At 39.3% G+C, this 26776-nt stretch overlaps 1 protein-coding gene and 1 non-coding gene across 2 annotated transcripts in view; both read right to left on the bottom strand.

Moving 5' to 3' along the window:
• Positions 1-26776, bottom strand: part of LOC149448799 (AP-3 complex subunit beta-1-like) — a 229597-nt gene that overhangs the window by 69147 nt on the left and 133674 nt on the right. Inside the window, exons 11-12 of the mRNA XM_089694209.1 lie at positions 12766-12991; positions 1611-1695 (exon numbers count right to left, since the gene is read on the bottom strand). Coding sequence (XP_089550335.1) covers positions 1611-1695; positions 12766-12991 — 311 coding nt within the window. The remainder of the gene's footprint in view (positions 1-1610; positions 1696-12765; positions 12992-26776) is intronic.
• LOC149448800 (U6 spliceosomal RNA) lies at positions 10250-10352 on the bottom strand. The gene has a single exon (XR_016315492.1). It is a non-coding gene; the product is annotated as a U6 spliceosomal RNA (small nuclear RNA).

The following is a 26776-nucleotide window of genomic DNA, read 5'->3' as shown; positions in this document are numbered from 1 at the left end:
GTGCCTCTGATTAACCCTAAATAAAGTTCAGCTGTTTTAGTAGGCCTTTCCTGACATTTTCTTAGTCGCATCCTACAGCAAAAGCCCTGGTCCTCAGAGAGCTTCCAAAGCATCAGAGAGATCTCATTGTTAAAAAGTATCAGTCAGGAGAAGGGTACAAAAGAATTTCCAAGGCATTAGATATACCATGGAACACAGTGAAGACAGTCATCATCAAGTGGAGCAAATATGGCGCAACAGTGACATTACCAAGAACTGGACGTCCCTCCAAACTTGATGAAAAGACAAGAAAACTGGCCTGCGAGGCTGCAGGGAGGCCTACAGCAACATTAAAGGAGTTCCAGGAATATCTGGCAAGTACTGGCTGTGTGGGACATGTGACAACAATCTCCCGTATTCTTCATATATCTGGGCTATGGGGTAGAGTGGCAAGACGAAAGCCTTTTCTTATGAAGAAAAACATCCAAGCCCGGCTACATTTTTCAAAAACACATCTGAAGTCTGCCAAAAGCATGTGGGGAAAATGTGTTATGGTCTGATGAAGCCAAGGTTGACCTTTTTGGCCATAAATTCCAAAAGATATGTTTGGCGCAAAAACAACACTGCAAATCACCAAAAGAACACCATACCCATAGTGAAGCATGGTGGTGGCAGCATCATGCTTTGGGGCTGTTTTTATTCAGCTGGAACTGGGGCCTTAGTCAAGGTAGAGGGAAGTATTAACAGTTCCAAATACAAGTCAATATTGGCACAAAACCTTCAGGCTGCTGCTAGAAAGCTGAACATGAAGAAGAACGTCATCTTTCAGCATGACAACAACCCAAAGCATACAATCCAAATCAACAAAATGGCTTCACTAGAAGATGATTAGCTTTGGAATGGCACAACCAGAGCCCAGACCTGAATCCCATCGAAAATCTGTGGGGTGATCTGAAGAGGGCTGTGCACAGGAAGGAGATGCCCTCGCAATCTGACAGATTTGGAGTGCTTTTGCAAGGAACAGTGGGCAAATATTGCCCAGTCAAGATGTGCCATGCTGATAGACTCATACCCAAAAAGACTTAGTGCTGGAATCAAAATCAAAAGGTGCTTCAAAAACATATTAGTTTAAGAGTGTGCACACTTATGCAACCATATTATTTTAGTTTTTTATTTTTACTTCCCTCCACCTAAAAGATTTCAGTTTGTCATTCAACAGTTGTACAGTTTATAGGTTACATTAAAGGTGGAAAAATTTCTGAAATTATTTATCTTTGTCTCAATTTTCTTTCATCACAGAAACCTGACATTTTAACAGGGGTGTGTAGACTTTTTATATCCACTGTATGTACAGTGGTCTAGGGGGTGGGTTACTGGTAGAGAATAGCCTGTTTTATTGATCTAAGCATTCAAAGTGAGAAAACTGGCATTACATTAAAATCGCAAAGACATCGACATGGGATACAAATCTGTAGAAGCAAAGTAACACACTATAGTATGATTGCAAGATTTGGGTAACTATAAATACAGTAAATAAACACTGCAATCAGGAAAACCAATTGCTTTTTTCCCTTCATTAGCATATGGAGCAGAACTGTACACACGTGTTTATTTACAGTAAAGTAACGTACCACAACTGGAAGCTGGCAGTCTGAGTGGAATCACAAAAGTCAATACCCATTGAGACAGTAATGGATCCCTCTGGCTCCAGAGAATCTGCAAAATAAAATGTTTTCCCCAGGTAAAAAGAAAATCAAATAACAAACACCAGTCAGCATGCACATGCAATAAAAATGCTTGGCTTATCACATTACTGGCTGGGGAAGCCGCTACACATGAGACCTTTCTCTGTAAGGAAAAAACAAGCATAAATAGGTGTTTCCATTTGGCAAGCAATGGTCCCTGTTTTTGCTAACAAGATCTGTTTGTCTCAGTAAAATTGGATTGTGGCTAATGTTAGATTTGTTTCTTTTTAAAGGGATACAAATACTGCAGTTATGGATCAAGCACAATCCTCCTATTCAAATAGGAAATAAAGAGGACCAATGACATGAATGTTTTTACTAAATCTGGAATATCTCTCTTGGATTCCTCATTACATTTTGAATAGGTTGACACAAAGATGCCATACGTCAGATAATGTCCCAGGTTTCATGCATCCTAGGATCTAAATTAGTCACTAAAGCCAGGACCCTGCATTCACTATATTTGGTCCCCCACAGTGCACAGAAAATGGAAATTCAATTCTTTTAGTAAGTATAAACTGCTAAATACCTTTTTTCCCTTTGTAGTTAGAGCAGTCTTGTGACTTCTATCAATGTACAGCAGAGCACTGGTTAAAGCTTCTAGAAGGAGCTTTCATTCCTCCCTGATTGTCCTATGTGGCTGCATAACCCCTGACCCTCTGTCTATGCCAATTGGCCCTGTGCTGATTACATGCACTTTCCCAAAGAGGAAAAAAATTCTATAGCAATACACACCAAACTGAGCATGTGCAGTTGGCCCCCAAGGCTCTGTTCCATCAGCAGATGGACTGGGGACAGTAAAAGAAGGGGAGAATCAGAGAAGACAGGATCAACCATCCTTTTTACACAGTGTAGAGGATTAACCCCTTAGGTTCCACAGTGAGTATGTCAAGCATGCATATACAGACTGTTTTTACTGTTGTGGGTTTAGTAACACTTTAACTATAACCTATTATGGTTTACCATACATACAGTACAATAAAAACAGACCTATTCATTCCCATGAATTAAGGCTACCTACACTAATGCCAATATTTGCAGCTTGGCTGCACCATAAAATGACTGGCCAAAAGAAGGATTAAAGAGACTGTCCTCTCCCGCAAAAGAACTAAGATTCTAATACGAAGAGAAAGCATGTGTTCAGAGTCTCTATTTTTTGTTTGTCTCACCAGTTTTGTCAGTTAAATTCCACCTATCATGCTAGCAACTGCTCAAAAAAGTAATGTCTCCCACAAAAAAAAAAAAAAAAAGTTAATTAGATAATCAGTCAATATGAAAAATATAACATACTATCTTCTAAAAAAGAAAAAAAAAAAAAGTTATAATTAATCCCCTATATCAATCTATAAGGAGTGTTGCAATGTAAAAAGGTGTGTCAGAATATTATTTCACAGACCATTTTTGCAGTTGTTTTCCATTCTTGAAACAGACTTTGAACAAAACAACGCATACTGGAAAAACCTAGGTCTCTTGGGGAAAGGTTTCCCCAATGGTCTGTGTCAAGTGGCCAAAAGGATGAAATGTCGATCACACGATCTCTGCTGAAAGGGAGCTTGGGGAAGCGATAGTGAGACAATGTCTATCTGCCAGCATCTGTTCCTGAGCTCTAATGCAGGCCATAGACGGGCCGTTTATCGGCCAAATTGTCGGCCAATAAACAAAAAATCGATCGGTGCTGTTGCCGATGCTGCCACCAATTTTCCAGCATGACCGATAAAAATAAATGAGAAGATCCGCGAAAAACTGCCGACGGGCTGGCCCCACTAAAGACATGAATATTGGCCGATTTTTCGTACGGACGAAAATTTGGCCGATAAACGACCCGTCTATGGCCTGCTTTAGAGCTCAGGAACAGATGCTGGCAGACAGACATTGTCTCATTATCGCTTCCCCAAGCTCCATCTCTTATCGGAGTCTTTCCCTTTTATGCAATTATCTGGGAAGGTGATTAGTATCTTTGTTTGATATTAGTTTGGTGTTTAAAGGCAAAATTCTCTTTCTACATAACTTGGCCCTCACACACAAGGGGTCCTAGTAATTAAAAATACACTGTGCCATTTGAAAAAAATATTGGGATACAACACGATGGCCACAGAGGCTCCTTCTTTGAGGACAAGTAAAGAGATCGTCAGTTTAGTTGTTATCAAAGGAGAAGACTCAGTGGCCATTTTGTTGTAGCCCAAGTCCTGGAAATAAGGTGGAAAATAGGAATTTAAACTTTGAGAGTATTTCAGCCCAGCTTTATGTGTGACAAAAAAGGCCTACAGGTATGACGTTTGCATTAAACACTATTTTTACAAAGAAAACTGTGTGTTTTAAACGACTGGGGCTTCTTTTCAGCATGGGCAAGTTTATGTAAAAGGTGAAATCTGCTTTTAAAGAGTTAAAAGACTAATGAAGGTTATAATGATCATTTAGCAAAAATATGACTTCCCTGTAAGAGCTGCTGTTTAAAAAAAAAAAAAAAAAAAAGAACCTCAGGCTGAGCCATTGGTCTATGAAGGTGACTTAACAGCAGGCAGAGAAATGCTTCACACCTAATGAACATACATGAAATTAACCAGGCTGCTGCTGTATGGGTACTGTATAGAATTTGCATATTCTTTAGTGCTCTGCAATACAAAGAAATGTCCACAATACCCGCTTATAAAAAGTATATCTTCACATTATTTTATATATAAAAGCTTTCAGTTACATTAAAATGACATCATGTTCAGTTAAATAACCAATGTGTAAAAAGAACAAGCAATTATAAACACAAACAGAAAACACTGCAGCTATGCTAAAATAAGGAAGTCCAATTCGTTTTTCATAAACTAGCAATCCAAGTTAAAAAAATGCCCAGCTGTAGTAAAAAAACCCAAAAAAACCCAAAACACTTTTGCTGCAATACTTACATTTGGTCTGACAATGTCTCCTGCAGAAAGTCCAATTGTGCACTATAAGGCACTCCTTTATCAGACTGTATGATGGTCAGTGGCATTCAACCCACTTTCTGTGAGCCCCCAGTAGGGGTGCATCAACATAACGGACTGAGCTCAGGGCACTACTGTACTGAATGTCGCTCACATGTGATTACAAAAGAACCATTCAATGCATGAGTAAGGAACAGCCACTGCTGAAAAGTAGGAAAGACCCATGACACCACTTGACTGGCCAAAACACCACTTGATTAAAAGGTATGTATCCCCACTCCAGTCGATCCTAAACTCAGCGGCTAGACTCATCTGCCTCCCCCCTCTGCCAATCCCTTCATTGGCTCCCAATTGCCCAACGCGCCAAATTCAAACTGCTAACTCTGACCTACAAAGCCATTCACAACGCCGCCCCGAACTACATAACTGACCTGATACCCAAATACTACCCTACCCGTGCCCTCCGCTCCTCACAGGACCTCCACTCTCTAGCTCCCTGGTCTCCTTCTCCCACGCCCGATTGCAGGACTTCTCTAGGACTTCCCCCATCCTCTGGAACGCCCTACCCCAATCCATCAGACTGTCACCTACCCTCCTCACCTTCAGGCGCACCCTGAAAACCCTCCTCTTTAGGGAAGCCAACCCCAACCTCACCTAACACCCGACCTCACCTAACAACTAACCTCCTCCACTCCTCCCACCACTCCATCCCCCACAGCCATCTCCTCCTGTACCACCTTCCCCTCCCTCCTAGATTGTAAGCTCGAAAGAGCAGGGCCTCGAACCCCTCGTGTATTGTATTGTTACTGTCTTGTTTCATGTTCTGTCCCCCTCGCTAATGTACAGCGCTGAGCAAACCCTTTGGTGCTATATAAATACTGTATAATAATAATACTTGGTCCCCAGACAACACCCAGCTACATTTAACAGCAAACAAACTGGCACCATTGCATCTAGGTTCTGTGAATCTGCTCCCTCTGTGAGATTACAGCAAGAGGAATGACTCGATATCAGAGGAAGGCAATCAGGATGTTCAGCAGTAAGACCTTGTCGCTTGAGTCAACAAAAGCAACAGATGCCCAAAGACATAAGATGACTTTCTAAGAAGAACTGGCACACAAACATATCCACAAGTGTTATGTTTATATAGTGTGAAAAAACTGGCACCCACCTAATCTCAGAAGAACACTAACTGTAATAGTGAAACCCAAATGATCAATTCTTTGCCAAGATTAAGGAGACAAGAGTGTATGACCTGGTTGTAGTGCCATAAACAAGCAAATTGACATATAGAGGTTAAAGGGTTGGTTCACTTTCACCAAAAAACTGCCTAAGCAGGTAAGGGGGGTCTGTAGATAAAAAAAAAATTGTGCAGCTTTGACCAAAATTGAATAATGCCCTTGCTATAAATGTAGGCCATTTACATACCTCAAAGTCTAACCTGAAAACTCCCAGGACGTTGCTAGGATGTTGCTAAGTGAGGCCCAGCTATTACTGTTCACCTTCACCATCACAGGAGTGAACTCCTCCTCTCATTCAAACCTCCTTACATGTGCTTTCTCTCCCTGATGCATTAGCTCTGACCTCAGAGCTTGACAGCTCACCCCTGTGATGGTGGACGTTAACAGCAATAGCTGGGCCTTGCTTAGCAACATCCAGGGAGCTTTCAGGTCAAGTTTCATGAGGTAATTCAACTGCCTACACCTAGAACAAGGACATTATTCAACTTTAGTCAGGGCTGCACAGTTTGCTTTAATTTACAGAAGCCCCTTACCTGCAAAGGCAGCATTTTGGTAAAAGGTGACCACCTGGCAGCACTAGGGTCGTCGGTACAAACCTCAACTACGGCACTACCTTCCTGGAGTTTGCATGCTCTTCCTGTGCCTGTGTGGGTTTTTTATAAGTACTCAGGTTTCCTCCCATATCTCAAAACCATGCTGGTAGGTTGACTGGCTGCTGTGTAAATTGGCCCTAATATGTGTATGTACGAATGTGAGGGACCTTAGATTGTAAACTCCTTGGAAGTCAGGGACTAATGTGCATGTACAATATACACTCACCAGACACTTTATTAAGAACACCGGTTTAATTGCTTGCTAACACATATAGCTAATCAGCCAATCACATGGCAGCAACTCAATGCATTTAGGCATGTAGACGTGGTGAAGACTACTTGCTGATGTTCTAACCAGGCATCAGAATGGGGAAGAAAGGTGATTTAAATGACTTTGAACATGGCATGGTTGTTGGTGCCAGACGGGCTGGTCTGAGTATTTCAAAAACTGCTGATCTACTGGGATTTTCACGTACAACCATCTCTAGGGAAATCAAGACAACTCAGACCAGGCAACGTTTTTCCAATCGTCTATTGTTAAATTTTGGTAAGCCTGTGCGAATTGTAACCTCTCTTTCCTGTTCTTAGCTAACAGGAGTGGCACCTGGTGTGGTCTTCTGCTGCTGTAGCCCATCTGCTTCAAGGTTTGATGTGTTGTGCATTCAGAGATGGTATTCTGTATACCTTGGTTGTAATGACTGGTTATTTGAGTTACAGTTGCCTTTCTATCATCTCGAACCAGTCTGCACATTCTCCTCTGACATCAACAAGGCATTTTCATCCACACAACTTCTGTTCACTGTATATTTTCTCTTTTCGGACCATTGTCTGTAAACCCTAGAGATGGTTGTACGTGAAAATCCCTGTAGATCAGCAGTTTTTGAAATACTCACACCAGCTTGTCTGGCACCAACAACCATGCCACCTTTGAAGTCACCTAAATCCCCTTTCTTCCACATTCTGATGCTTGGTTTGAACTTCAGCAAGTCGTCTTCACCTTGTCTAGATGCCTAAATGCATTGAGTTGCTGCCATGTGATTGGTTGATTAGCAATTTGTGTCACCAAGCAATTGAACAGGTGTACCTAATAAAGTGGCCGGTGAGTGTGTATGTATAGTGCTGCATAAATTGTTGGCCCTGTACTAAACAAAAGATTTGCTCAAAATCAGCTCTGTTCACCCGAAATTTCAAATCTTAATAAACTACACAAGTCACCCTAGCAATTAACTAATCCACCAATCAGATGTTTATTTAATTTTCTGTCATAGTCTAGAAAACTTTCAAGTGGAATCTGACTGCCATGGTAATTTCTTTCATTAGTAAAATTTCATGAATGCGCCTGCAAATCTCAGTGATAACATATATGTGTAGTATATCATTAAAAAGTGAAAAAAAAAAAAGCCACCTAGGGAAAACGCATTAAAATCAATTCTTTGTCCCCTACAGAGGTATAAGAGTTCATCCAATCAGGGAATCTTTCTCTGCCTCTGTGAATTACTTGCTTAACATAGTAATGGGCCATTAAAAGGACACTCAAATATACAACAGTGATAAGTCTAATTTGCCATGAACATATAAGGCGTTAATGGAACAATGGGCTTCATATTATCCTTTATATCTCTGCTGATAGGCAGAGAGATCTTTCACTTGTGACAGCAATATTTCTTGTGGGAAGAGTGATGTGTTGCAGTCTTTGGTGGATATTGCACAAGATGAATTACCGGCATGGTAATTTTCTTTTCTAAATTGGTACCCTAATAAAACGGGCACAGCTCTTTATAAGAGACCTGCCCTTTGAACACCACAATCATCTGCACTTCACTGCTATGACAGCCCAATCAAAGAACAGCAGTCAGACATGGTTAGCACTAATCAGCTCTTATTAGTAAAAACATATTAAAGGTTTATTTAGAATTACATGGTAATACTAGAAGACAGTAAAGCCATAAGGGTGCTAAAATGAAGTGGGCTTAAAGATATAAACTCATTGCTTTTTGGATTTGTGATGGGGTGAACATATATCTTTCGTTTGATGGTGGCAATGCTGTTAATCACATTGTTTTAGAGGAAGCATTTGGTTGCTTTTGGCCCCATTCATGACCTTAATAACTGTACTTTCCTATTGATTCCTATGTCCATTGCTCTAGAAGCAAGTGCCCATATCCTGCAGTGACAAGAGCGAACAACTTGCACACAGCTGGATAAAAGGCTCCGCAGTTTAGGCTGTATATCTATAAAATAGTTGTTTTTGATGAGCTGTTGGATACCAATGCACAAGTAATAATTTATGTAGATCCATTAATTATCAATTAAACGGAATATTTTGCAATAAAAATCCATTTCTATATACTTTCTATGGACTTACACTAGAACACAGTCTACTGCAACACGTGTTTTTATGCGTTAAGACGCAGTGTTACAGACTGCATTAGAAAGCCCATCATTTGAACCCACAAAAAATGGTGCATTCTGTATTTTTTTTTTTCCAGTACAGCGCACAGGACATAGTTCATTATGATGAATTACATTGCAGCACACATGCATTAAGGTGGTGAGTCATGGTGTCATTTACAATCAATAGCACAGTGGTGCACCAACAAATTTGATGTGTCCTACCACAATGCAAGTGGCATGTACGAGGTGGTATCAAAACGTTTCAAGACTGGTTTTGTAACATGCCAGCAGATGGCAGCCCAAGCCTGCTGCAGTCACAGGGAGCACTGACCTTCATAAGTCAGTGTGTCAAAAGACATCATCCTGTGTACATCCGGAACTGTGCAACTGATGCTATTCTGACCACATATCTTACTACGTCTGCTATTTCATCATGGACAGCAAGTTAGAACAAAGAACAAACATGAAATTCTGCGTGAAACTAGGCAAATGTGCCACAGAGAAGTTAGACATGATTTGGCAAGTTTACGGCGGTGCTGCAGTGAGTTGTTTGAGGGGTTTTGAGTGGCACACGCTTCAAGAGCAGAAGAACATTACTGGAAGACGAGAGATCAGGAACCTGCAACAAGCTCAACCACCTGAAAAATGTCGAAACTATTCAACAATGTGCATGATGATCACCAGAGCACAATCCACAACATTGCTGCCATTGTCAGTGTTTCATATGGAACAGTCTAGGCAATCCGCATCTGTGATTTGAACATGCGCTGTGTTGCTGCCACGTTCATCCCCAGACTACTGACCCAGGAGCAGAAGGAATGCCGCGTCGAAGTCTGCCAAGAATTCAGTCACTGTGCCGTGGATGACCAGTCCTTCATGCCAAGGATCATTACCAGTGGGTGTACAGGTTTCACGCAGAATCTCACATTTGCTCTTTGTGCTAACTTGCTGTCCAGGATGAAATGGCAGATGTGGTAATGCACATGGTCAGAATAGCACCAGTTGCACAGCTCTAGAAGTATACAGGACACACCGGCTTATGAAGGATGGTGCTCCCTGTGACTGTGCGTGCAGCTTTGTGCTGCTGTCTGCTGGCGTGCTACAAAACTAGTCTCGAAACGCTTTGATACAACCTCGTATGGGCATTACTAGTTATGGTCAAATATATCTTATTTTAATCAAGAATGAAGGCAACATTTTCAAGAAAAGAAGATGGTTGGCATTTACAAACAAGGAAGTCACATTCCAAACCCATACAGCACCCACCTGAAATACAAGTAGGAGCCGAAACAGCAATGGTAGGGTTTAGATATTCCATAGTGAAGGGCACAAGTTGAAAAGGTTTGAGTCAGATTGTTATGAGTATTTCATGATAGCTGTGGAAAAATATGAAACACTTCACAAATTTTCAGGTCATCTTTGCGCAGGGGCCATGCTAATCTTCACTTTATCTTTACAATTGTAATATATGCACTGCTAAAATGAGGAGGGACTAAAAGTTATAGTGGCTTTCTACAATACACGCACAACATAGATCAATTAAAAGCCAGCACTGTGAGGCTCTCTTATACTGCACATTCTAACAGATACAGGTAACAAGGTGGTAAGACCGACTTAGAAGGAAAAGCAAAGCATTTGGAGAACCAGCACATTTCAATGAGCAGGACGAAGGCACGTAAATATAGGAAGATACACAGTTGCAAGCTCTATATAGTGATGTCACTCTCTGGATACAAAACGAAGCAGGGAATTAAAAAAAATGCTGTCAGGTAAAACAGTTCACATACATACAATTCAATTGTATATTTAGCAGGAATTCCCTTAAAGCGGAGTTCCACTTACACTGTCAAAAAATAAGAGTCAGCAGCTACAAAAACTGACTTTTAAAAAACAGCCACTCACCTGTCCCACGATCCTGCGGTGTGTGTGTCCCGTAGCCCGTTTCACCAGCCATCTGGTGTTCTAGGCCCCGGCATCTTCCGTGTGGGCACTCGGCTGTGACAGCTTGCGGCTTTACAACCGGGTACCCACTGCGCATGCGTGAGTAGCGCTGCGCTTCCTGAATGGTCCCGTAGTCTTCTGGGACCTGTCACGTGTCCCAGAAGATTACGGGAAGGGAAAAAGGACAACTTCCGCTTCTGATCACCTAGGTGATCACAGCGGAAGTGGGAGCGGGTACCTATCAATTTCGGGTACCCACTCCCCACCCCCGCTCCCCAAAGGTGCCAATCCTTAATGGGGAGCGGGGGACCAGCCTTTAAAGTGGAACTTCCCCTTTTGGGTGGAGCTCCGCTTTAATTTGCAGGAATTTCCTCTCCCCTGTTTAGCTATGGGGGAGGAAGTGAATGTAAACCTCCGCATTGGGACACAGATGGCAAAAAAATCTGACAGGGGTTATAGCCCTCCCTTACTCTATCCAAAATGAAAAAAAAAAAAAAAAAGTTTTGCCTATAGTTCTACTTTAAAGTACTAAAATTTCATATAAACCCTAACATGATAATATAATTTCAAGAGTTATTTTTAACATTTTTAAATCTGCAGCTTTCACTAAAATAATACCTGGGGGGCCTGCCATAAAGGCCCTTTGCTCAGATGCTTTATATTCAAAAGGTGAGAACACTGTGAATTGAAGAGTGACAGCAGAAAAAAAAGACCTAAGTGGTCCATCAAGTTTGCCCCATTTTTGTTAACGTTTTTTTGCTTGAGTATAGATCTATGTTTACCCCAAACATGTTTGAATCCCCTCACTGTTGACTGGCACATCACATCTGCTGGAACGTCCAGGCATCAACTACTCAATCTGTAAAATAGTACTTTCTGAGACTAGTTTTAAACTTTCCTCCTGTTAGTCTGAGGTCATGTCCTCCTGTTATTAACCTTGGCTTCATATTAAACATACTGCCTGCCTGAACCAAATTCTCCTCAATACATTTTTTTTTTTTTTTTTTTTTTTTTAAAGGTAGTTAATTAGACACAGGGCTTTGGCAAAGTAAATGTCCTTCAGCCAGGGTTTACATCTACTGTATTTTAAAGTGACCCTGTCACTAAAGTGTAAAAACCAAAGTAAGCTTAGCCTGTATGTCTATGTTCCTGGCAATCCATGTCCTAAAAAAAAACACCACTGTGATGCTGATTCCTGGCCAATGTTGGTATCTGACACTTTGACACTTCAGGACAACTGGAACACTTTCTTCTGGCATTCATTGGCTTAAACTGGCCATACACATAATAAATTCAGTTTGATTCCTGCTGAAACTCATTCTGTGGGTGGCTATGCCTGCACTACCTGACTCAACAAATTTTTTAAACCAAGTTTTGTTGAAGGAGATGGGCAGAAAATTCTTGGCTAAACACCATCTGCATTCAAACATATGCAAACTCTGTTTGGTTGTCAGAATACAATAGCCAGCACTGTAGATGGGGAATCGAGTGATTTCTCTTGTTCAGCCTTGCAGGAAATCTTAATATGTATGGCCAGCTTTAGGAGTCTATGAGAGGAACCATAGCAGGCAATAGGGGAACAGGTATTGCATACATCTAGAAGTGGTGAATACCTGCAGTGGCTGGAGATCAGCAACACTGCAGAGTTGTAAAGTCCAACAGCCTTACTTTTAGTCTTGCACAACTTGTACTCGCTCAGAGTAGGGGGCTCAAACTTACTAGTTCCTGTGCTGTAATTGTTTACTCTGGTTTTATTTTAAGATTATTAAAAAACTTAATAAAACTTCAGCTTTAAGACACGGCATAGGTTGTTTGGACAGGTAAGTATTCAGCATCTTGTTTTAGAAACTGGGCTTACCTCTGTTTTTATACTTTAGTGACAGAGTCACTTTGACTACTGATAAAATTGCCACTGCTGGCTACAAAGCGGTAGAATAGCTAGCCGAACTTTTCTTACCTATTGGGTTGAATATGTGCATCTTCAAATCTGTCTTTCTTTCTTCTATGTGAATTTCTTCTATATTCTTGTCACTGGTGTTCTGAAATGTAACTTGTACCGAAACCATCTGAGCTCCAAATATACATGGCTGACGAGGAAAGTGGTAGTTAGCAGACAGACCTTTGCCACTCATCCGATGGAGAAGTTCATGTGTCTTTGTAGGAACAAAAGATGACATACAAACCTGTTCAGAAAGGGCAAAATGGAGGAAAAAAGAGTCATGCACCAAGTTAATAAGAGAAGGTGTCTGCAACATTACATCTATCTCATTAAAACTATATTTTGCAAGAAGCAGAGTGAAAAGAACTAAAAGTAGGATAGTATAATCACGGAGGATGAAACTTTAAAGCCTGCCTTAAGCTGAAACTTTTTTTTTTTTTATCCATTTGGTTTAGACTAGTAAAGCCATCTGCATCCTACTGGAAAGATTTTCCTTCAATTCCTGTCCTGTAAACACAACAGGACAAGAGAAGAGGTTTCTGCAAAGTAAGGAAATGCTCCCTTACACAGTGTTTATGGAAAAATGAGCACATGAATTGCTGCTCTGATAACAGCACACAGTTTTGGATTTCCCCCTTACTTTTAGTTCTGGTGACAATGGTCACAAAAACAAATGGAGAGTGAGAGTAAATCTCCCTAAGGAGGACCCACGGAGCAATAAAAACTTCACAAAATATCTACGCCTTCACCACTCCATCCAAAACTATGAAACTAATGTTGGTTTTAGATGAACCAATTAAACACAATGAACTACAAAGGCTACAGGCCTTAGGGCCTGGTCAGTGCACAATTTGGGCACGACCCCTTTTTATTATTTTTATAGATTCTTTAATTATTTATTTATTTTTTCTCACCCCACGTTTGTCACTTTTACTTATGTGTGTGTTTTTCTCACAGGATGGAGGGTGTGGGTCCTCGGGCCTGCCCTGAAGTCTAGGGGGAGGATGTGTGGCCTTTTGGTTCCTTCCTCCCCTGTCCCTGGGGGGTTTTCTCTTCGGGAGAGCCCCCCGACCAAGTACTGGATGTCCGGCTTCGGCTGGACATAAGGAAAGGTGGTCTACCAGGCCTTTTGGCCAGAAGGACCAAACGGGAACCTTGTCCCCGTCAGGAGCTTCGTGCCCCGGGGGATCAGGGTAGTGGTCCAACCCCTTCGGGGGTAGGACAAAGCACACCCCTAAGTGCACTTTTTGTGTGGTGTTTTTGCACTTGCACTTTTTTGTGAAACACTTACGGGTTTTTCGTTCTAGTTTGCACGTTTGCGGACTTAAAAAATAATTAAACACAATGAACTGTAATATGACTGCCAAAAATGGAAAAGTCGGAAAACATCTATCAATGGACAAAACAGAGGGTCAAGTTATCCTAAGAGATTGACAGATGGTAATTATGTGTGCATTATTCTATTGTATCAATCTGTCTGGTACAATAGTTGGTCTGTGTTGGTATTTCTATGTGCTTTCGAAGTGGCCTTGGTTCAGAGTCCTCAATGTCATAGCATTTTATCAAGAGCAGGACATTGCATTTTCAAAATTGAGAAAGGGATTTCAATTGTACAGCAGAGAAGGTGGGATGAATAGTCTCTGTGAAGAGTGGAGTGCATAAGGGAATAAACACTTTTTAAAAAAACCTTTTTAGCAGTTACAGCAACAGTTTTATTCCTTTTGGGATAAAGGTTTTAACTAAGTGAATTACAGCTGTCCATTGTAAGCACCTATGTCAGTGGTAAATTGTTTGTCTCAACCCTCTAACTGCTACATCTGCAGGACAGCTTAATCTGTTGAAAAACAGAATTACTGGCTGGATCACCAGATGAAAATAGAAGAAACAAATGCAGCCATCATATCTAAGAATTGGTAAATTGCAATATAACAAAATGTTTGCTTCTGGACTTAATACCACTTTAGAGCCCAGGCCCAACTTTGATTAAAATTTCACAATGCCTGTTGTGTTCCTGGCAAACTAAAGAAAATTCCCGCTTCTTACCTTAACCCCTTAGTGACTAAGGGTAAAACAAATCTTAATGCCTGAACACAATTTTGCAACTTTGACATGTGTTAGTAAAAGTGTACATATCATCACAACTAGCTTAAAAGAAATTTGCGAGCGCTCAAAGTGAAATAAAGCAGCCAAGCATCGAAAAGTAAACCAAAAAAACCTCGCAATCATATGAATATAAAGGATGCGGCGCTGTATCGCAATTATAATTATACTGAATCACAGTTATGGTTATATTGAAATATCCAAGGTATGTGTGATGATTGGTGACTACTAAGAAACCATAAATATCCTGTCACAAACAGAGTGACATGCAGTGCAAAACAGTCTTTGGTGACAATCCTTCAAAAAGTGCTTCTTCCACACGGTGATAGTGAAAAGATATAGCTGTGCACTCACCAGATGCACAGTTTAACTGCGCATTTAAAGATGAACTCTTTTCCAAATCCACCGACTGTTTCTAAAGGTCAGGTCAGGCCAGATATTCATTCCCCTGTTGTATAGCTGACAATCCACGGTCTCTCCCTTAGGTGGCTCTATAGGTGATAAGTGACTCACCAAGGGCCACAAGAAAAGGGAGACCAATAGCGTGATACCGTTTCAAAAAGTTTGGACTTTATTCCACACAGTATACAGATAAAAGGGAAAAAACACACACTGACCATGAGGTGAATTTAAAAGATGGCCACCGGGACCTCCATTGTGCCGGCGACAGAGAGATAGTGACGCTGTAGCTCCTTCTCTGACGCGTTTCGTGCTAGTCGCACATCATCAAAGGGGAAAGCTTCAGCGTCTGTTTCTGACAGCGTCCATTAAGTATCGTAAATGGCGCATGCGCAGTACGGATGCGCCATTTTTCATTAGAGATATGTCCCCGTATCAGGCGCCATTTTGTCAAAGACCAATCGCATCTCACATGCGCGGGCGCCATATTTAAGTTACAAGTGAGTGTCACTAAATCACCAGGGGAACTAAATGTAAATATACAAAAGAAGCGTCCCCAAATGCAAAAATTCTTTAATGAGGAGCACCCAGGACCGAATATATTGTAAACCCACTGATTTAAATTGGGTTTTACAAATACCGCCGCAGACCAACCACTGCGCATGTGCGGGATCCCATTATAAAAATACAAAGGTTATTATAGATAGTAGCTCCGCATAAACACATAAAAACCTCATTAATGGTAAACTGGATGATATTGGTGGCACCCACATTATTATGAAATCAAATTAATATAAATTAATACATAGTTTCAATACTATAAAAACGCATGTCAGAATAAATATCCATTCTTAAAACATGTCATATTATGCATAATAAAATACACAAATATTTAATATAAAATATGCTAATATGTCATAAAACATTTTTTATTCTCAAATAGTTATTAACCTAAAAATTATGTACTTATAAAAATCGCAATGACCAAAACGCATCCAAGCCCAATTAAAAAATATATATATATGTAAGCATTTTAAAGGTATATCAAGAATTGGGGATGAGTTATAAACGGCACAAAAAAGTGTAAAATTTAAGTATAGCATATAAATGAAGGAATAATAGTAAGGCTAAAAAACGGATTCAAAACATCAACTATTATCTATGAAACAGTTGATATCTATATCAACGTTCAATCCTCTAGGATACATAGATCCCATCTCAAATATCCACTTTGTCTCAAGCTGAGAGACCGCCTTTTTCTTATTAATACCTCTCCAGTGCTGGTGTACAACGTCTATGGCCGTGAATTTAAGGGATGTCGGATCTCTATTATGACAAAGTCTGTAATGTTTCGAAAGAGAATGCTCTTTGAATCCACGTTTAATATTGTACACGTGTTCCCGTAGGCGGTCCCTCAGCCTCCTTGTGGTACGGCCTATATACTGTTTAGAGCACGGGCATTGGAGTAAATATACCACATATTTAGTATTACATGTTATAAAACTTTTAATACTGTATAGTTTATTAGTGGAAGTGGAGACAAATTGATCAATTCTCCTCTTTCTATAATTGCTACAAGTACAGATAACACATTTGTTACACGGAAAAAAGCCCATTAGACTATTAAAAAACTGAATATTAGGAGGAGGGTTAACTACATTTGGAGCTATTTTATTCCTTAAAGGAATGGCTCTTCTAAATGTGATTTCCGGTTTACTCGGTAAAATTTTAGTAAGAGTGGAATCCGCCATAAGAATTTTCCAATTGTTCTTAATAATCTTTGTAACACTTTTATATTGAGATGAAAAAGTCGTGACAAAAGGACAAATCTTAGAAGGTTTTGGTTCTATATTATTATTAAGCATCTTGTCCCTGTCCATATTGGCAATCGATGTTAAAGTGCATAAGAGTGAGGATTCATCATAACCTTTTTCGATGAATCTCTCCTTTAGTATATCAGCTTGAGCAAAATATGTGTCCAGATCAGTGCAATTACGACGGATCCTTAAAAACTGGCCCTTAGGAATGTTAGAGAGCCATGCCGGATGGTGGCAGCTATTAACCGGAATATAACCATTGCGATCTGTTTCCTTAAAAAAGGATTTGGTGGTAATGGTTCCCTCGTAATTCATTAGTGTTAAATCTAAAAAATTAATATTCGCTGTGCTATACTCATATGTTAATGAGATATTTTGAGTGTTATTATTCAAAGTAGTAAAAAAATTAATAAGTGCCTGCTCGTCCCCTTTCCAAATCAATAAAATGTCATCGATATACCTTTTGTAAAAATACAATTCGGGCCAGTCACGAGAATAAATGATATCTTCCTCCCACCTGGCCATAAATAGATTGGCCAGGCTGGGAGCAAACTTTGCTCCCATTGCGACACCCGTGGTCTGTAGATAAAATTTACCGTCAAACCAAAAGTAATTTCTGGTCATTGCGAATTGTAAAAGATCCAAGATAAAAACTTTCTGTGAGGCAGGCATTTCACTATAATCATTCAAATAAAATTCAACTGCTTGTATACCATCATCATGCTTAATATTCGTATATAATGATGCTACATCCGCCGTTACTAAAAATGTGGAAGGCTCTACAGTTAGGTTCTTAATATCCTGAAGAACCTGCTTGGTGTCTCTAAGGTAGGACGGAGTTTTGATGACTAGAGGCTGTAAAAAATGGTCTATATATTGTCCTACCTTAGAACATAAAGAACCTAACCCACTAATGATCGGTCTCCCTGGAGGATGAATGGGATTTTTATGTATTTTAGGAAGTATATACATAATCGGCAGTCTCGGACAAGTGGGGCATAAAAAATCTTTCTCTTTCTTATTTAAGATGTGGTCATCATAACCTCGATTGATAAGAGATTTAAGCGATTTTTTATATTGTTTTAGAGGGTCCTTCTGTAGTAGATGGTAAGTATTCTTATCATTTAGTATATTATATACCTCTTGCATATAGTCATTTTTATTCAATATTACTACACCTCCCCCCTTGTCAGCTGGACGTATGACTAAATCCTTTTTCTTCAAAAGGGAATTAATAGCCATTCTTGTATAGTCATACTTATAGTTATCCTTAATTTTAATTGCAGCAAGATCCTTCAACACCATTTCCTTAAAGGTGTTGACATAGTTTTGAGACTGTGGGGGAGGGTTGTATAATGAGGCATTCCTTAAATTAGAATTATGTGCCCCCTTTGAATAATTACGCTCTATAGGATTATTCAAAAAATATTTTTTTTGAGAGATACCTGCCTCACAAACTTTTGCACATCGATATAAGTTTGAAATTTGTTGAGTTTGTTCTCAGGTGCGAATTTCAAACCTCTATCAAGTAAGTTCAATTCTTGGGGTAATAATGTGGTGTTACTCAAATTAAAAATCCCCTTTCCTTTTACATTTTCCGTTTTTTTGGGTTTATTAACCCTCTTACCTCCTCTCTTTCCTCTGGTTGGGTACTTCTTTTGCGTACCCTGCCCTCTTCTAAAAAATGAACCGGTGTATAGTTATCATCCCTCCATCCCGTATGATGGTAATTGGGATCATTTGGGGGAGGTTGTGTATAGTTAATATTTTCATATTGTTGGCCATAATTGGTATTCCCATATTGTTGGCCATAAGATCTATAACCAGGGTTCCTCCAATTGTTATTGGGTCCTTGTGGTGTCCTATCATTATTCTTTTGTTGGTAATACTGACCATTGGGTCTGTGATAATTAGTAGGATGATTCTGGTGTGGTCTATTTTGAAAATCACGTGAATGTTTTTTAGAACCCTTATGTTTTTTACCTCCATTCCCCTGTTTGGGGTACCATCCATAATCCCTATGCCCAATGTTGGCATCAGGTAGAGACTGGAGAGGCGTGTATCTATTATTAGTAGGTATATTATAACCTTGATTATTGTTTGGCCTCTTTGGTGTTCTATATTGACCCTGTTGTGGAAAAGATTGGTTGGTGTTATAAGGTCTGGGAGTTCTTGGAGGAATAGTGTTGCCATGTTGTAAATTGCTAGACATTTCCTCTTTTTTGATTTGCCATTTGAAAACATGGTTTTCTGAATAATCCTTGTGATCCCTTGCATATTTTTTGCATTTCTTAGTTTTTTGTTCCTTATCTAAGTTATCCATAAACGTTTTAAGTTTATTGGATTCAGTCTTGTACTCCTCCTTATCTTTGTATGGTAACAATTTTTCTCGTACTTTATTAATCTCTGTATCAAGATGGGTTAATTTTTTCTTTTTCCTTAAAATTAAAAATTTGAGTAGATCCAACCCAGTGGCATTAAAAAATTGATACCACTCTAAAATGCCATTGACATCGTCAGTCTCTGGGGACACTTCCCATCTGTGTGAGCGTGGGACCATCTGTTCCTTAATGTATCTTTCAAGGAAAGAGATGTCCCAAAGTGTCCTAATTTCTGCTGACGTTAGGTTATGTAAATGTAAAAATAGGCCCCTAAGGTCCTCTGTATCATGATCAATAACAAACACATCATCAGATATGATTTTTCTCATGGATCGAATCTCAAAAATATCCGCCATAGTAATGATAAAAATGACAAACAATAATGATAATTCAAGCTGCTCAACAATGTAAATGGTATAGATACAAAACAAGCTTAAAAGAAATTTGCGAGCGCTCAAAGTGAAATAAAGCAGCCAAGCATCGAAAAGTAAACCAAAAAAACCTCGCAATCATATGAATATAAAGGATGCGGCGCTGTATCGCAATTATAATTATACTGAATCACAGTTATGGTTATATTGAAATATCCAAGGTATGTGTGATGATTGGTGACTACTAAGAAACGCTCACTCAGATGGGAAGTGTCCCCAGAGACTGACGATGTCAATGGCATTTTAGAGTGGTATCAATTTTTTAATGCCACTGGGTTGGATCTACTCAAATTTTTAATTTTAAGGAAAAAGAAAAAATTAACCCATCTTGATACAGAGATTAATAAAGTACGAGAAAAATTGTTACCATACAAAGATAAGGAGGAGTACAAGACTGAATCCAATAAACTTAAAACGTTTATGGATAACTTAGATAAGGAACAAAAAACTAAGAAATGCAAAAAATATGCAAGGGATCACAAGGATTATTCAGAAAACCATGTTTTCAAATGGCAAATCAAAAAAGAGGAAATGTCTAGCAATTTACAACATGGCAACACTATTCCTCCAAGAACTCCCAGACCTTATAACACCAACCAATCTTTTCCACAACAGGGTCAATATAGAACACCAAAGAGGCCAAACAATAATCAAGGTTATAATATACCTACTAATAATAGATACACGCCTCTCCAGTCTCTACCTGATGCCAACATTGGGCATAGGGATTATGGATGGTACCCCAAACAGGGGAATGGAGGTAAAAAACATAAGGGTTCTAAAAAACACTCACGTGATTTTCAAAATAGACCACACCAGAATCATCCTACTAATTATCACAGACCCAATGGTCAGTATTACCAACAAAAGAATAATGATAGGATACCACAAGGACCCAATAACAATTGGAGGAACCCTGGTTATAGATCTTATGGCCAACAATATGGGAATACCAATTATGGCCAACAATATGAAAATATTAACTATACACAACCTCCCCCAAATGATCCCAATTACCATCATACGGGATGGAGGGATGATAACTATACACCGGTTCATTTTTTAGAAGAGGGCAGGGTACGCAAAAGAAGTACCCAACCAGAGGAAAGAGAGGAGGTAAGAGGGTTAATAAACCCAAAAAAACGGAAAATGTAAAAGGAAAGGGGATTTTTAATTTGAGTAACACCACATTATTACCCCAAGAATTGAACTTACTTGATAGAGGTTTGAAATTCGCACCTGAGAACAAACTCAACAAATTTCAAACTTATATCGATGTGCAAAAGTTTGTGAGGCAGGTATCTCTCAAAAAAAATATTTTTTGAATAATCCTATAGAGCGTAATTATTCAAAGGGGGCACATAATTCTAATTTAAGGAATGCCTCATTATACAACCCTCCCCCACAGTCTCAAAACTATGTCAACACCTTTAAGGAAATGGTGTTGAAGGATCTTGCTGCAATTAAAATTAAGGATAACTATAAGTATGACTATACAAGAATGGCTATTAATTCCCTTTTGAAGAAAAAGGATTTAGTCATACGTCCAGCTGACAAGGGGGGAGGTGTAGTAATATTGAATAAAAATGACTATATGCAAGAGGTATATAATATACTAAATGATAAGAATACTTACCATCTACTACAGAAGGACCCTCTAAAACAATATAAAAAATCGCTTAAATCTCTTATCAATCGAGGTTATGATGACCACATCTTAAATAAGAAAGAGAAAGATTTTTTATGCCCCACTTGTCCGAGACTGCCGATTATGTATATACTTCCTAAAATACATAAAAATCCCATTCATCCTCCAGGGAGACCGATCATTAGTGGGTTAGGTTCTTTATGTTCTAAGGTAGGACAATATATAGACCATTTTTTACAGCCTCTAGTCATCAAAACTCCGTCCTACCTTAGAGACACCAAGCAGGTTCTTCAGGATATTAAGAACCTAACTGTAGAGCCTTCCACATTTTTAGTAACGGCGGATGTAGCATCATTATATACGAATATTAAGCATGATGATGGTATACAAGCAGTTGAATTTTATTTGAATGATTATAGTGAAATGCCTGCCTCACAGAAAGTTTTTATCTTGGATCTTTTACAATTCGCAATGACCAGAAATTACTTTTGGTTTGACGGTAAATTTTATCTACAGACCACGGGTGTCGCAATGGGAGCAAAGTTTGCTCCCAGCCTGGCCAATCTATTTATGGCCAGGTGGGAGGAAGATATCATTTATTCTCGTGACTGGCCCGAATTGTATTTTTACAAAAGGTATATCGATGACATTTTATTGATTTGGAAAGGGGACGAGCAGGCACTTATTCATTTTTTTACTACTTTGAATAATAACACTCAAAATATCTCATTAACATATGAGTATAGCACAGCGAATATTAATTTTTTAGATTTAACACTAATGAATTACGAGGGAACCATTACCACCAAATCCTTTTTTAAGGAAACAGATCGCAATGGTTATATTCCGGTTAATAGCTGCCACCATCCGGCATGGCTCTCTAACATTCCTAAGGGCCAGTTTTTAAGGATCCGTCGTAATTGCACTGATCTGGACACATATTTTGCTCAAGCTGATATACTAAAGGAGAGATTCATCGAAAAAGGTTATGATGAATCCTCACTCTTATGCACTTTAACATCGATTGCCAATATGGACAGGGACAAGATGCTTAATAATAATATAGAACCAAAACCTTCTAAGATTTGCCCTTTTGTCACGACTTTTTCATCTCAATATAAAAGTGTTACAAAGATTATTAAGAACAATTGGAAAATTCTTATGGCGGATTCCACTCTTACTAAAATTTTACCGAGTAAACCGGAAATCACATTTAGAAGAGCCATTCCTTTAAGGAATAAAATAGCTCCAAATGTAGTTAACCCTCCTCCTAAGATTCAGTTTTTTAATAGTCTAATGGGCTTTTTTCCGTGTAACAAATGTGTTATCTGTACTTGTAGCAATTATAGAAAGAGGAGAATTGATCAATTTGTCTCCACTTCCACTAATAAACTATACAGTATTAAAAGTTTTATAACATGTAATACTAAATATGTGGTATATTTACTCCAATGCCCGTGCTCTAAACAGTATATAGGCCGTACCACAAGGAGGCTGAGGGACCGCCTACGGGAACACGTGTACAATATTAAACGTGGATTCAAAGAGCATTCTCTTTCGAAACATTACAGACTTTGTCATAATAGAGATCCGACATCCCTTAAATTCACGGCCATAGACGTTGTACACCAGCACTGGAGAGGTATTAATAAGAAAAAGGCGGTCTCTCAGCTTGAGACAAAGTGGATATTTGAGATGGGATCTATGTATCCTAGAGGATTGAACGTTGATATAGATATCAACTGTTTCATAGATAATAGTTGATGTTTTGAATCCGTTTTTTAGCCTTACTATTATTCCTTCATTTATATGCTATACTTAAATTTTACACTTTTTTGTGCCGTTTATAACTCATCCCCAATTCTTGATATACCTTTAAAATGCTTACATATATATATATTTTTTAATTGGGCTTGGATGCGTTTTGGTCATTGCGATTTTTATAAGTACATAATTTTTAGGTTAATAACTATTTGAGAATAAAAAATGTTTTATGACATATTAGCATATTTTATATTAAATATTTGTGTATTTTATTATGCATAATATGACATGTTTTAAGAATGGATATTTATTCTGACATGCGTTTTTATAGTATTGAAACTATGTATTAATTTATATTAATTTGATTTCATAATAATGTGGGTGCCACCAATATCATCCAGTTTACCATTAATGAGGTTTTTATGTGTTTATGCGGAGCTACTATCTATAATAACCTTTGTATTTTTATAATGGGATCCCGCACATGCGCAGTGGTTGGTCTGCGGCGGTATTTGTAAAACCCAATTTAAATCAGTGGGTTTACAATATATTCGGTCCTGGGTGCTCCTCATTAAAGAATTTTTGCATTTGGGGACGCTTCTTTTGTATATTTACATTTAGTTCCCCTGGTGATTTAGTGACACTCACTTGTAACTTAAATATGGCGCCCGCGCATGTGAGATGCGATTGGTCTTTGACAAAATGGCGCCTGATACGGGGACATATCTCTAATGAAAAATGGCGCATCCGTACTGCGCATGCGCCATTTACGATACTTAATGGACGCTGTCAGAAACAGACGCTGAAGCTTTCCCCTTTGATGATGTGCGACTAGCACGAAACGCGTCAGGGAAGGAGCTACAGCGTCACTATCTCTCTGTCGCCGGCACAATGGAGGTCCCGGTGGCCATCTTTTAAATTCACCTCATGGTCAGTGTGTGTTTTTTCCCTTTTATCTGTATACTGTGTGGAATAAAGTCCAAACTTTTTGAAACGGTATCACGCTATTGGTCTCCCTTTTCTTGTGGCCCTTGGTGAGTCACTTATCACCTATAGAGCCACCTAAGGGAGAGACCGTGGATTGTCAGCTATACAACAGGGGAATGAATATCTGGCCTGACCTGACCTTTAGAAACAGTCGGTGGATTTGGAAAAGAGTTCATCTTTAAATGCGCAGTTAAACTGTGCATCTGGTGAGTGCACAGCTATATCTTTTCACTATCACCGTGTGGAAGAAGCACTTTTTGAAGGATTGTCACCAAAGACTGTTTTGCACTGCATGTCACTCTGTTTGTGACAGGATATTTATGGTTTCTTAGTAGTCACCAATCATCACACATACCTTGGATATTTCAATATAACCATAACTGTGATTCAGTATAATTATAATTGCGATACAGCGCCGCATCCTTTATATTCATATCATCACAACTACTTTGTGCATCTAGATGGATTATAACGTTTTGTTTTTTTTAGGACAAATTGAGCTTTTTTTGGTGGTAAATGGTAATAGATACCTCCTGATGTTTTTAAGGTTAGTTGTATACTTCTTGCTACTACCGTAAGAACAACCCACATAAATTCTCCTGCTGCTGGTGATCGCAGTGATGCCACATATGTGTATATTATTTGATGTTTGCACTGATTTTAAGGCCCAGAAACAATAGTGCACATTTTGCTTTTTTTTTTTTAATTTTTTTTTTCTAATCCTACCTAAAACATGCTGACACTGCTAATAAAATTAAAAATGGTAAAAAAAAAATCCTGCCCAAAATTTAATGATCCTGATATTTGACCTACATCTACTTTTTTTTTTTTTACACGTTTGTTTACTTTCTCTCTTAACTAAGAGAGGAACAATGCATCTCTCTCCCATTCAGAGAGAGAGAGAAAAAAACATGGGGGCAGGCTGCACAGTGGCTGATTACTGTGATAGCCAATCAAACGCTATCACAATGAACAGCTGACCTGGAAACTGGAGTCCTGATCGTTAGTACGGTACCCAGGGCTCCCAGTGACAGATCGGTCTTTGTGCTGGGACCGCATTGTGTGGCATGCTCCCATCGCAGAAACAGATACGCATATATGCAGCTCTACGGAAAAAAGTCCAGTGAGGCTACATATATACGTATGGTCAGCGGTAATGGGGTTAAAACTCTCAAGTGACATGCATCCATCATCCCCCTGGTCTTTTATATCACAGTTCCCCCTTCATGTTAGTATCCCCCTTTGCCCTTAGCCCCCAAACCTTCAGAGCAGTGTCCTCAACCCCCCTTCCCTCATAGCAGTGTCCTCACCCCCTTCTCCCTACCTCCTATCCCTTTTACAGCAGTGTTTTCAGCCAAACTCATGGTAGTTCCTTACACAGGGCAGGTCTGGATGAAAGGCAGGAGATGCCCAACCTTTCTTGTGAACAAGCTGGTGATAAGCTGCTAGCATCCTAGCAACCAGTCACCGGCTTACAGCTCCTGCCCTCTGTACAGACCTGCCGCTTCTCCTGTCCTCTGACAGTGTGGTGGCTGCATGGTCACAAGCAGGAGAGGGACCTGCAGGAGCGGGACCTACAGAACAGTCAAGCAAGAGAGAGAAAAGACTCCTAAGTGGAGTGACTGTGGTGGTCTGGATTCGGATCGTAGTCCGCCATTTAGTGATGGTAGTGATTGACATACATTAAATACAGAACATCTTATTTTAAAAAAAGAAGGGCTGCTTTGCAAAGTTTGTAATTCCATCAGTACATAGGTGTAGACATATTTGAACATTACATACCCAGTTTCTGTCTTGTAATTTGCAGTGCTAAACAATGGTTGTGCATTACTGCTACTTCTCACAATGTAGGCCTATAAAGTCAGATGACAAATAATACACTCTGTACTGCCTGGCTGATATTGTATTTTAATAGCTGTTTAACCAGTAAGCACAATCGTTGGCATTTATTAAATCTCACAAAGACCACAAAACCCCCTTCAGAGAGTATTGCTCCGTTTTGCTTTTCAGAAGGATGGTGCCATCTCATTTAGGTTTTACCTAGGATCAGAATCTACAGCTGGACTGGCTGTGTGTACACATTTCTGTCAAAGATAAGCCCCCTCCTACAGCCTCTCACCTTGTGAATACTATACTTACTGCATGAGAGGAAACAGAGAAATGTTTCCACCTGTCTGCAGAAAACTGACATCATTTCTGATAAAGAATAAAGTCCCCTGCCTGGTGTCCAATGACTGCCTTTTTGATTACAAAAGGTACAGTTTTAAATAAAAAAAAAAATTATATATATACCCATATGCATACACACACACATACATACACACATATATAATATATACAGTGGGGATCAAAAGTTTGGGCACCCCAGCTAAAAATTTGTATTAATGTGCATAAAGAAGCCAAGGAAAGATGGAAAAATCTCCAAAAGGCATCAAATTACAGATTAGACATTCTTATAATATGTCAACAAAAGTTAGATTTTATTTCCATCATTTACACTTT

Source organism: Staurois parvus, unplaced genomic scaffold, assembly GCF_062004578.1.
Source record: "Staurois parvus isolate SC_StPar_1 unplaced genomic scaffold, SC_StPar_1.0 ptg000656l, whole genome shotgun sequence".
NCBI lineage: Eukaryota > Metazoa > Chordata > Amphibia > Anura > Ranidae > Staurois > Staurois parvus.
The sequence above is the reverse complement of the archived record's forward strand: the minus strand, read 5'-3'. Positions and strand labels throughout refer to the sequence as shown.